This window comes from Chlamydotis macqueenii, chromosome Z (genome assembly GCF_036417535.1).
Source record: "Chlamydotis macqueenii isolate bChlMac1 chromosome Z, bChlMac1.mat, whole genome shotgun sequence".
Taxonomy (NCBI): Eukaryota; Metazoa; Chordata; class Aves; order Otidiformes; family Otididae; genus Chlamydotis; species Chlamydotis macqueenii.
Window position 1 is genome coordinate 9,458,772 of NC_141593.1, and position 12,544 is coordinate 9,471,315.

The 12,544-nt window shown below is 41.5% G+C and overlaps 1 protein-coding gene across 2 annotated transcripts in view; it reads left to right on the plus strand.

Moving 5' to 3' along the window:
* UNC13B (unc-13 homolog B) overlaps nt 1-12,544 on the plus strand; it is a 191,792-nt gene that overhangs the window by 56,419 nt on the left and 122,829 nt on the right. For both annotated transcript variants that reach the window (XM_086770217.1, XM_086770216.1), the window contains exons 8-9: nt 186-512; nt 2,387-2,477. In XM_086770217.1, coding sequence (XP_086626343.1) covers nt 186-512; nt 2,387-2,477 — 418 coding nt within the window. The remainder of the gene's footprint in view (nt 1-185; nt 513-2,386; nt 2,478-12,544) is intronic.

Below are 12,544 nucleotides of genomic sequence, written 5' to 3' on the forward strand. Positions count from 1 at the left end.
TGCCTACCAAAGTTTTGAGGTTCAGAACTCTAGATCTAGTTCAGGGAGCATAATAGTTAAATATGACTTCATGACATCTCTTTTCAGTAATATTTAGTGTCCCACTCAGTTTGCTAGATGTACAGATTGCCTTGTGTTTCTCCAAGCCACTGTTTTTTCTGATGGACTTTCATATTCTCTCATAGTCCTGCTGGCAGTAGTAGATATGGCTCCTCTTGTAATGTCAGCCAAGGAAGCTCTCACCTCAGTGAGCTGGACCATTCCCATGAAAGTGCCCATGGCTCCGAGCAAGAAGATGATCGCCAAGAAAGAGAGTCAAATCATTCCTACCACAGTTCGTGCAGCTACCAGAAAGATGGTCAGGCTTGGCTCAGGGAGCAAGAAGAGCCTCGCGGCAAAGGAGAGGAAGAGAAGGTCTGTGAGACAGAGGACAAACGTGCAGACCATTCTGCAGCTAAATTACCTCTGGAACTTGAGAAGCCCAAGGATGTTGATGCAGGAGCCCAAGTGAGGTAGGTGAAGCTATTACTGAGTTCTTTTCAACTAATTTAAAGAGGATTCCTCTCTTTGCTGTTGCCTGGGGCAAATTATATACATTGTTCTTGCAGCCTTCTCTAATGACTAACTTGATGTTGCTGATCTGTGAAACATCTTTATGTGCAAGACCAGTTATTTATGAGATATTGGCTAAGCTTAAACTATGTTTGCTACGTATGTCATAAGGAATGCTTGCTAGTGCCTTGAAGTTTATTTGCTGTATTTTCTGTTTCTGGTTTAATGGATGTAGTCTTGCCCAAAGAGAGCTGCTTCCATTGCTCACGTGTGAGCAACCAAGCACTACATGTAGTCATGGTTAGAGCTGCACTAGTTCCTTCCTTGTGTAGTAGGCTACCACAATTAGAGTTAGTGTTTACGTAGCTGTGGGTTGTAGAATTACAATATGAATAGGCATCTTGCTCTGACTCACTGTAGCAGCTTTTCTTGTCCTTGCACTTGGGCTTTCCAAGCTGTCAGCAGTATTGAAAACAGTCTTCAGAAGTATTTCAGCTAAGGTTGGGGGAGTAATGCATTGAGTTTTGTACAAGTTTTATAGGAATTTCAAATTTCTCTACTTAACCTTGGGAGTGATTTTTTTTTTCCTTGAGGTAATCAAGTCATTGCAGCTCCCAGTGTGGATATGGTTATACTTCCATAAGTATGAGGGATTGTTTTCATCTGGTTCAGTTAGATCCATGGAAAGATGTCTGCTTATCTGTACCCTTTGGAGGGTTTCACTGTGTGTGTATGAGAGAATTAACCACAGCAGTTCATGTGTAGGCAACCCTTACACTAAAGATGAAAAAAGGAAAACAAGACTAGAAAAAGTGTTAAACTGTTTTTAAACTCTGACTCACTTTCCTCTTCTCCTTACAGAGCAGCAGGAGTCTTGTCCCAGAATGGCTGGCCTATATTTGTTCACAGGGAAGGTTATTCACATAGACTATTTCAGGCTAATTTAGGCATCTAACTTGAATACTCCTGCATCACTGGCTCTCTTTCTCTCCACTTTCTGGCAATGCTTTCCTCTCCATGGAGTAAGCATGGAACTGAGCTCTGAACGTTGATCCTTAGAGTTGCATCTGAGCTAGATGGGTAACATGGATGCATGTTGCTCTCAGCTATGGTTTTTTTTTTTTTTTTTTTTATTACTGTTAGCAGTGCAGGGTGCTTTGCAAACAGGGAAAGATGTTTGTTTCTGTTATTTACACCTCAGCAACATACGAAAGAAGGAATGTAACAAAATGCCCAATGTATTATGAGGTTAGGTGGTGTGAAGTGTGCGTGGGGCACTGAGATGGAGCAGTGTTGCCAGATGCATGTGATCTCTTGAAAAGCTGTAGGAAAGGGTGGAGGGAGAATGAATAGGGAAGACCACAGCTAAGCGCTGTGGCCAGTGTTTCCACTGAAGAGGGGCTGTAAATTTGTAGCAGGGTGGGCTAAGCAGAAGGAGGTGGTGGTTAGAAGTGACCTGCAACAGGCAGAGGCTGGAGAATCTTCCGTCTGCCTCTTTTTGTGTGCAGTTGTGATTCCAATGTGTTGAACTGGCTTGATCAGCTATCTTGGACTGCTTTCCAGATGTTCTGACCAACATCATCTTACTCCTGGGGCTGGATTGTATCGTAGCTTATATATTTCAGCTCTTCAGTTTCCAGAACAGTTCATCTGTGTAAGAAAACCTCTGCTTTAGCCTCTCACTTCCAGAGCATGTGCAGGGCTGTGTTGACTGGAGCCTGTTGGTTACTTCAGCTTCCAGAGCTGAAGCTGTGATTGCGCTGTGTAACATTGACTCTTTAATGCCACAGATGAGTGTTTTTCATACAGTGATTTTCTGTTTCTTGCCTTTAAGCTACCATGGTGACAACGAGCCGCCACCATTTCCTCCAGCAAGAGCCCATTGGATTCGAGCCATTAGCAAAGTTCGGCTGCAGCTTCAAGAGGTAGGATGGAGTATTGCTTCACTCCTTCTCTGTGCTACACAGGTTTTAGATCTGTGGCTGAAGGCTTCATTTCTTCTTCCTTGTAAGACACTTCTTACAGTTCTGATGTTTTGCAGACAAATATTTAATCAAAAGCATCTTGTGATGCTCTTAGACCTATCTTATTCTGCCAAACATTTTTAACATCATTGTTTGGAGCTAGGGATGGATATCGGAAAAGATGCGGAAGTAAATTTTGTAAATTATTACTATTATTTGTAAATAGTAATAATAATGTTTGGGACTAAATGATTTGTGTTAAACTGTTCAAAATGAAGACTTTTTCTCAAGGCAGCTTGAGGATAGCTTGTTAACTTAGTAGGAGTTATTTATATTATTTGTTGTGTGAAAGTGTTCCTTGGGAAACTTTATATCAAATATTTTTACATACAGTAATTGAAAGTGGGTGTATAATAATCTCATCTCATGGTATTTCCATCTCATGAAAGTAAGATTTAAAAATAAATAATCATGATTTGGGAAGTCAAAAGGAAAAGGTTGTGACATTTTCTTCAACAGTATAAACACTCTTGTTTTAGAAAACAGCGATTAAAACCCAAAAAGTTGTTTGGTTTTTTTTTTCTTTTTTTTTTTCAAGTGTTGTGCTTTCATCCATCTATATGCCCACAGAAAGATAACATATGGTGTTCATATTCTATAGATGATAAACTATTGCCTAGTACTCAAAGTGCAGATTTAATGTATTTCATTTAGAAATACTGTTTTCTTCTAGAGCTCTCTTGTTTTGTTTTTGTAAGAGATTTTACAGTATCTGTCTATCAGTAGCAGGACTTCTCTTTCTCTTCTGGATTTGTTGCTAGCTTTTAGCAAAACACTTTTTTTTTTTTGAGGGTGTGGTTTTGTTGTTTTTTTGGGTGGTTTTTTTTTTTTTGTTTGTTTGTTTTTTTCTTTTTTTTTTTTTAATCTGTAGAGGCTTCTGAAGTACCACAGCAGAAATTGTTTTTCCCTTGCTTATCTGGGTTGTGAATTCTTTCCCATGTAACAATTACTGTGTTACTTCCCTTCTGAGCAGAAGGGATTTGGGTCAAAACTATCAATACAACATGGAAGGTGAAATTTAAGAACCCCATTAATATCTAGGAAGAAGAGGAACTTGTGGTTCTGTAGAGCATGCAAGCAAAAGAATTCAGTTCTGTGCCTTAAGATAAACAAATGCACAAACATACTAGAAGGGACAAGAGATTCAGTGATCCCTCTCCCTGGATATCTCTTTTTCTGAGAGAGTGCAAGGTCCTTGAGGTGGTTCAGCATCAATCTTTGTGTTTCTGCTAAACTGGAAGGAAGACATACTTTGAGATGACTGTTACAGAAACACTAGTTTAAGGATGACAGAAAAATGTTATTCTTTCCTTTGCCTTGACCACTCCTAACAATTAGAGATCTGAAATTTCCTTAAAACAAAAAGTGTAAGAGATGGAGCTTTCCAGGAGCCTGCTCCAGGACTTAGCTCTTTACTATCCAAAGGATTTTCCTAACCTCTGCTCTAGATGTCTCTTGTACCAGATAAATCCATTTCTCATGATTAGAACAAGTAGTAAAGGAGCAGAACAGATTTTCTTCCTCTCTCAAATAGTGAAGGGCTGTTTCAAAGAGAGGATGAAGCTTCACTTGCTCTTCTCATGTTCACTAAATGACCATTTCTTCTTTTAGTGTTTTCTTGTCAGGATTTTTCTTAGCCTCTTTAATCAACTTGTCTTTTTCCCCCTCGTCCCCCGCTCCTTTCCTCTGATTTCTTTGTTTTTCCTGAAGTGCAGTGTCCAAAGCTGAATGTAGATACACAGCTGAGAGCCTGCTCATGTGCACTACAGAGCAACTAAGACTTTGTTCTCCAGGCTGTGATCCTGATATCCCAAGATATCAGGTATCCTGCTGTGATGGTGCCTTTTTATCTCACACTAACACTAGTACATAGTTAGCCTCTTGTCCTTTCCAGAGCTGAGGTTCCTTCTGAAGCAGGGCTTTTTTAGTTATTCCCTAGCCTGTATTTGTGTTGTATTATAGCTGAATATGGCTCTGCACTTGTTCTTTTAGAATTGTTTTTTTTCACTCCTTAAGCACATTGCTGTCTATCTCTTCCTAATCTGTTATGCCTACAAATCCTTGAAGTTGTATGTGAAAAAGTTGTGTAGTACCCATGCTGCCAGGCTGTGTGCTACCAGAGCTGCCTGAGGGACCCTGCTTGATACATTCTTTGAGTTTGGCTACCTGAGTATATTTTTTTTGCAGTGTGTTTGCATCTATTTTAGCAGTTTTGTGCAGTCCTCAGCATATAAAACTTCTACTCATCTTCTCCTAGCCCTAAGAATAATTCACCTTGTCATAGAAGGGAGTTAAATGCATTTGACACAGTTCTACTCTTGATGAAACCGTGCTCCCTGTTATTTCTCTCCTTTTTATGTTCTAGAAGATTTGCAAATAGTTTATTTGTTCCAGTCTTCAGTTCCCAGGAGGGGGAGGGGAAAAGTCAAGTTAGTGCTTTCATAATTATCTAAGTCCTCTTCTTCCTATTTTTTAAGCATAACTACTTGCTTTGCCCTTGTCAAATCTTCACGTGCGTTGCCTGTTTTTCAAGTTCTTAGTGCTTTGTGATTGCCAGTGTTGCAACCCAGTACCTGAGGATGAAGACTTATCAGGCCTGGCTGACTTAAAAATAACTACCTTATCTGTTTGCTTTCAAATTTGTTTTCCTTTACCAAGACCTGTTTTTTTTGTAACTCGCTAAACTCTTTTTTTTTTTCCTTTTTTGAAAAAACAATACTAATTCTGTCAGCTGCCTGATTGCAGTTACCCCTGTCAGCGAGGACCTTAAGCAATTAAGGCATCAAATGTTACAGCCTTCTTAATGCCCTCTTAATGATGATAGCTTTGTCTTCTTGTGAGTAGCAGTCATGTTTTTTTGTCATATTGTGTGTTCACTGCTAGGTGTTTGATTTTGTGTTTCGTCCCTTTAGTTTCTTCGCTATGCAATCATGCTTGACCTTAAAAACTTCCACAAGAAGAGATTTCAAGCCCTCTGAAGAGGGAGACAGGTCTCTCATTGTATGTCTGTTCCTTCCTCTCCACTGGGATAGCTTGTGATTTTCATCTGTTCATGCTGTTTCATTAACTGTTAACAGCTTCCTGAACTCCCTGGTCCTTTAAGCCTGTTTCTTATGAGCTCTAGCTACTGATTTTCTGAGTTTTTATTAGTTTGTGTCCTTGAATTACAGTGTTTTTCTATCTTGTCTAATTCCTTTCCTTCTAAAGTATGAGAAAGACTGTCGCAGTTTTCTTAGATGCATGCTCATTTCTCTCTGTACCTTTGCTGAAATCTAGAAGAGTGTCTCTGCTAGTTGCTTTCTGCACCTTGTGCATCACCAGCTCATTCCTAGATCTTGTTTGAAAGTCAGTGATACATATACAGACTATCCAGATAAGGGTCAGGATTTTCAAGGTCTCTGTGATGATAGTCTAAGCAGGTGATTTTGTTAGTAGTTAGGAAAGGTCGTATCACATTTCTGTGATCACCCTATTAATATCTTCCCTTGTTCTGTCCTTACTTAGAAGCTTTCAAGAGCACTATCCTTCTCTTTTGTTCCAGCGCTTAGAGCAGCTGCTTATGTCCTTAATGTTTAAAGCAATGCCTCCAGCTCCTTTCCGTGTTCCCCTTCCTCAATGTGCAAAATAATTTCATTAATACTCATGGAGCTTCAGCTCATGGATCTGAGCTGCTGGATTCCTCTCACATAGACTACTGAAATGATTCTTATGACTCTTAATTGTTAATGATCTGGCTGAAATTTGAAAGAGAGAACAGAAAAAAAAAAACAAAGACACCCAAGAAGTTTCCATATGTGATGTGATGTGATTATAAATCCCCTGAGCAATTCAGCCTCCTACCTGGGAAGAGATTAATATTCATGTGAATAATATACATGCATCCTACAGCACCATGAGTCAGAGAAATCTAGTATTTTTAATTAAGACTTGACAGTTACAAAATGGCACAGAAATTTGTAACTGTACATGTTAAAAAAGCTTTGTGGTAGCATGCATGTTTGACGCTGTCCCGCACGACATCCTTCTCTCTAAACTAGAGAGGCATGGGTTCGATGGATGGACCACTCGGTGGATAAGGAGTTGGCTGGATGGCCGCACTCAGAGAGTGGTGGTCAACGGCTCAATGTCCAAGTGGAGACCGGTCACCAGTGGCGTCCCTCAGGGGTCCGTGTTGGGCCCGGCCCTGTTCAACATCTTTGTCGGCGACATGGACAGTGGGATAGAGTGCACCCTCAGCAAGTTCGCCGATGACACCAAGCTGTGTGGTGCCGTCGACTCGCTGGAAGGGAGGGATGCCATCCAGAGGGACCTGGACAGGCTGGAGAGGTGGGCCCGTGCCAACCTCATGAAGTTCAACCAGACCAAGTGCAAGGTCCTGCATCTGGGTCGTGGCAATCCCAAGCACAAATACAGGCTGGGCGGGGATTGGATCGAGAGCAGCCCTGAGGAGAAAGACCTGGGAGTGTTGGTAGACGAGAGGTTCAACATGAGTGGGCAATGCGACCTTGCGGCCCAGAAGGCCAACCGCATCCTGGGCTGCATCAAGAGGAGCGTGGCCAGCAGGTCGAGGGAGGTGATTCTGCCCCTCTACTCTGCCCTGGTGAGACCCCACCTGGAGTACTGTGTCCAGTTCTGGAGTCCCCAACACAAGAAAGACATGGACCAGTTGGAAAGGGTCCAGAGGAGGGCCACAAAGATGATCAGAGGGCTGGAGCACCTCTCCTATGAGGACAGGCTGAGAGAGTTGGGGCTGTTCAGCCTGGAGAAGAGGAGGCTCCGGGGAGACCTGATAGCGGTCTTTCAATACCTCAAGGGGGCCTACAGGAAAGATGGGGAGAAGCTGTTCAGTAGGGCCTGTTGTGATAGAACAAGGGGTAATGGGTTTAAATTAGAAGGAGGTAGGTTTAGATTAGATATGAGAAAAAAATTTTTTACAATGAGAGTTGTAGAGCACTGGAACAGGTTGCCCAGAGAGGTGGTTGATGCCCCATCCCTGGAATCGTTCAAGGCCAGGCTGGATGGGGCTCTGAGCAACCTGATCTAGTCAGGGATGTCCCTGCTTCTTGCAGGGGGGTTGGACTAGATGACCGTTGAAGGTCCCTTCCAACTCTAACTATTCTATGATTCTATGATTCTATGTTTTTTTTTTCTTCACTTCTGCTGTTTTACTTTTTCTGTGTTTGTGAAGAAGAAACTTAATTATTCCAGAATCAAACTAGGGTTTTCAGCCCTGAGAGGAATGACTCAATAATTCTCACCTTCACACTTAAAACTTTAAAACTTTGTCTACAAAGAGGGATTAATTGATAGCTCATCTACTGCAGTCCCTCTGTGGGAGCTTCTTTTCCAGAAGAACAAACACATAGCTATTGCATCTTCAACTTGCAGCCCTCTTTAACTGAAATAGCCTTCGGCCAGGGACATGGCTGCGTGACTTTTAAAATTAAACAAATTTGAATGTGAGTTTTGTATAACACAGAGGAATCGTCAGACTGGAGAAGAGCAAAAATTCAGTCAAGTCATCATATTGCCTGTCTTTCCAATTCTTTCAACTATATTTAAGTATTACAAGAGGGTGTGAAGTCTGTGGTTTTATCCACTTCCATTGAATTTGTTTACGGGAGAAGTCATCTTGTGCATAAGTTTCCTCTTTTACATCAGGATATTACACACCTCATTTTACTTTTCTTCATCTCCAAACCAAAGTAATTGGAGCAGTGTTTCCTCTTTGATTTTTCTTCTTGTAGATGCCATTGTATACCAATTACTTTGATTTTAATCTTTCTTTCCCTGTTAAATGTCAATAGTCTGTTCTTTTTGACTCCTGTGTAGCTATATCACATACTGAGATGACAAATTTAGTTCATGACATTGTTTTTCTAGAACATGATAAGCACCTGCAGGGGAGGGACTAAATGACTATTCTCCTCTAGTCCTGAAGGTACCTAGTCATATCTTTAGTCTTATTTTCCCATGCCCTATAGCTTCGCAGTCACCACTTCTGATCAAGCACCTGCAAATATTTAAGAACCATCAAGGTCTTCGCTTTTAGAAGTCCTGGTCCAGAGACAGTGATTTTGGAGTGTGAAGCCCTATTATTTTGAGAAAGCAAGCTGTTTGTGCAAACCACCACTACTGTCTTCTTATGTAGCTGTGGGGTGCTCTGAAGAGTACTTTCTGGACTTCCACTGTTAGTGAGGAGATCAGCAAGGCACTGACTGGTACCAGTTTTGGTTGCTAGTTTGATTGTAATTTATCTGCGTGCCCCCACTCCCCACGTGCGAATCCAGGCCCTCTGATCAGTAAAACCATGTACTGTACACCAGCCCAAGTGGCTAGTGGAGGACATACATGCTTTAAGCCAGTCATCAAAAGATTAGAAACTGTCCCTTTCTTCTCTCATGAACTACGTAGTCCATGCAATAGTTTACTTCCGGTATTTTTTCCCCTTAAGCTTTGTTGCCTAGGTGTCTTTTTATCGGTCCTGTGAAGATGAGTAAGCTCTGCATTTTCAAAGCCTCCCACACAGTGGCAAAGAAGCAAACTGAAGCACTGTGACACTGACAGAGTTGCTAGAAACTTCTCTTCATAAAGAAAAACTACATCTCCAGTTAAATGTCTTCCTTCTTTTCTACCTGTTGTATTTATGAAGGTTATGTTTTACCAAAAATACCTGCATTGCTGATGAAATGTTCCTGGGATCAGGGTTGGTGGGGAGCTGTAGAACACCCTTGTGCCCATGAAATCGCCGTTCCTGTGCCAGAGGGGAGGTCAGGTCTGGGTAGGTAAGGTGTGATCCGAGGGTTGCTGCCAGCTGTAATGCAGACTGTCTGTTGTCAGCCATGCCCACAATGGCAATCAAATGCTTTCTGCTTACCTTATGTATAAAATGCCTATGTGGCTTTCAGATCCCATAGGAATTGCACAACAATAATTATCTAGAAGGCATTTAAATATAACAGTAGTGGAGATGTTTCTACTATCTCCCCATGCCATAATCTTACTTCCCTGTGTTGCATCTGGGTTTGCAGACTAGCAAGTCTTGTGGGACTCCTCAAAGCCCTTCACGGCTTTCCCAAGGCAGCTTTTAGTGCGGGGTGATTCCTCGGTGCTTGAACATGTCTCTCTTGTGTCTTCTGGTAGCCTCTCTGTTCATCTGACATGTTGTATTCAGAGGAGGAAAAGCTTCTCTCATCTCTGAGTGTCTTAAAACAAGATATCTGCATATTCACATCTGTTTAGAATGAAATACATGTTTATTTATCTTTAACGGAGATTCTCTGAGTCCTACTACCATTTTTAACTTCCTTTGCAATAAATAAATGTTAACAGTTGTGTTATAGCAAAGAGATAATTATTTGTATGTACACACAAGAAAGTAGTGTTGTTCTTGCATTAGCTGCTCTTCTGAGTTTTGAGTAGCTTTTTGATAACCTTATCTCCAGTGGGAAAAATCAGCAGGCTTTTTATAGTAGTTACACTAAAATTAAGAGAAATGCTCTCTTGTGGAGCAGCATGCTGGTCAGAAATGCTTTTCATAATGACCACAGCAGCTAGGAGCCTGTTATTTGGTAACAGAATTTTCTGCAAGCTTCTCTGAACATGTCAGTGTACTGACACTCAACTTCTATTCACCTCAGCTAAAAAACAGTTTTGATGTTGATGGTCGGTATTCCCTGCCACACAGGACATCTGTCCTTTTCAGTGACAATGAAGTTGTTCCTCAATACTGTTCTGTTGCTAGTTAGGAAAAAAACAAACTTGGGGAGTTTTCTTAGTTGTAACTGGAGTTCACAGAGCAGATAGCTAACTTTCCTGTAATGCTATTTTACTTTTTCACTGCAAACCTCCTGTAGGCTTACAAGACCAGGAGTATCCTCCACCAGAAGGCAAAGAATCCTGACATTTCATTTATTTTCCTGATCCACAGCAGTATTCAAGACTATAGCTTTGCTTCGCTAGTTTTGTATTGTAAACTCTGCACATCTATAAATCAAAACTAAAGCCTTTGAATGGGAATCCAAGTGTAATTTACTTTTCTTCCAAGGTTTATACCATTGATTTCCTTAAAAGGGAAGGGAAAGTGTTTGTGCAACATCTGGGATATAGTTTACAAACATGAAATATTCCACAATCAGCTGCATCTCTTACTTTGTACCAGCACTGCACATTAAGTTCAAGTAATCCAGTTTGGCTGAACTGTATGCTTCCATTCTCTGACTTGTAAGGTCATAATGACAGTATCGGGATGGATGTGAATAGTGTGCTGTTACATCCAATTTTTTTTAAACTTGAAACACTTTGTGTGAGTGTTTGACTTCTGGAGGGAAGCTGAATGGAAAGTGACTGCTGCTTTTGCAAAATGTGGGTGGGTTTTTTTTGGGTTGGATGGGAAGTTAGACTTTTTCTGGTTTTGACTTTTTGAGATTGACTGGAATATGACAGATGGGAGACATCTCTGCAGAAGAGCCAGCAGCTTAAGCTAGAATATATGTAGAACAAGGAGGACACAGGACTCTAGTTCCTGATCTAAACTGGGCACTATTTAGATTTTTAACCTAGCTTTCCCATGTTTTAGAAAAGTGCATTGGCTGCTAAGCTGTAACACTCTTCTAGGGGATCACTCTTCCCTGCACTCCCTCCCTGTTTTAAACCTGAAAAATACTCCTGTTCAAATTCATCATGGTCCTGTAAAACAAGTTTTGATTCTGAAAGTTGGTGTTTTCTAAAGGAAAAGGTATCTCACTCCACTTCCTTCATCTCCGTGGAAGTTGTACCTCTGCTGATCAGAGAGCAAGGTGTGGGTGGCAGCAGTGGGCTGGCAATGTGAGTAGCGGACCTTATGTCTTGTACAACTCCTAGGTTCCCAATTAGTCTAGGTACCCAGAATTGCTGCTTTTTTGTCCTTGGCATTGTTTCTCTTAGGCAGTCTTGTCACAGCAATCTCTGTATTTGGTCTCTCCAGAAGTGACTTGTGTGTTGCAGGCTGAAGGAGCTATCCATGTACACAGAGCACCTCTGAACTGGGATGAACTACAGTAAGCTCTTTTCCCCTGTCTGGTGCTGTCCAGCTTGCAGTCACATTTTTACCAAGACTTTTCCAAATACTTCATTGAGAAAGTGCTTGTCTTTTCCCAGAATCTACTGCTGCAGTTGTCCGAAGCATTTGGGATCATGGAACACAGATCTATTTGGAGGGTGGACCAAGTTGTCTAAGCAGTATACACCAAAGGCTGTAGAGGAATACTCAAAATGTTGGAGCTGAGGCAAATATTGCCACTTTATGCAAAACTCCCCTCTTTGCACCTTGTTTTGGGGATGTAATGGCAGAAACAACTACAGCAATGTGCTCTGTTGATAGAGGCTTGTATATGATTTGGGATGGGGCACAGAAACCTATGGTGTCCTCATCACCTCAACATGGCACTCACGCATGGTGCTCATCCATAGAAATTGAGAGAGCTTCATCTAGTGTTGGAGTAAATCAGTTCCTCCTGCTCAGAATAGGGGTGCAATGGGAGTGGTGGGTGGGGGGACTCCTACCTGCCACATACGCAGGCCTTAAAAATAGCGTTGGCTGTTGGGAGAGCCAGACTTCACACTCTTATTTTTAAGGCTCTGTGTGGGAGGAGGGGATATTTCCCAGGGTTGTGTATTACTGAAGCAATCTGTACAAGAAATGCTGCACCGGAGAGATAGCAGTGGGCTTTGGCTTGCAAAGCACAAGAGTTGGGGAAAAGATGAGCTAACCAGCACTAGCTGAAAGCATCATAAATGAAGTGTGAACTATTCATGCAATGTTAGCAAACCCTTCCAATAACATAATAATTTCATAGACATTAGGTCAGAAAAATGGGTTTGTTACATGACAATTTTGTATTTTAGTGTTGTTTTTCTTTTACTTGTTTCTTGTTTTCCAAGCTGCATGGTGACACAGCTTCTTTAGATGTAGGGCAGGGTTACCTTGC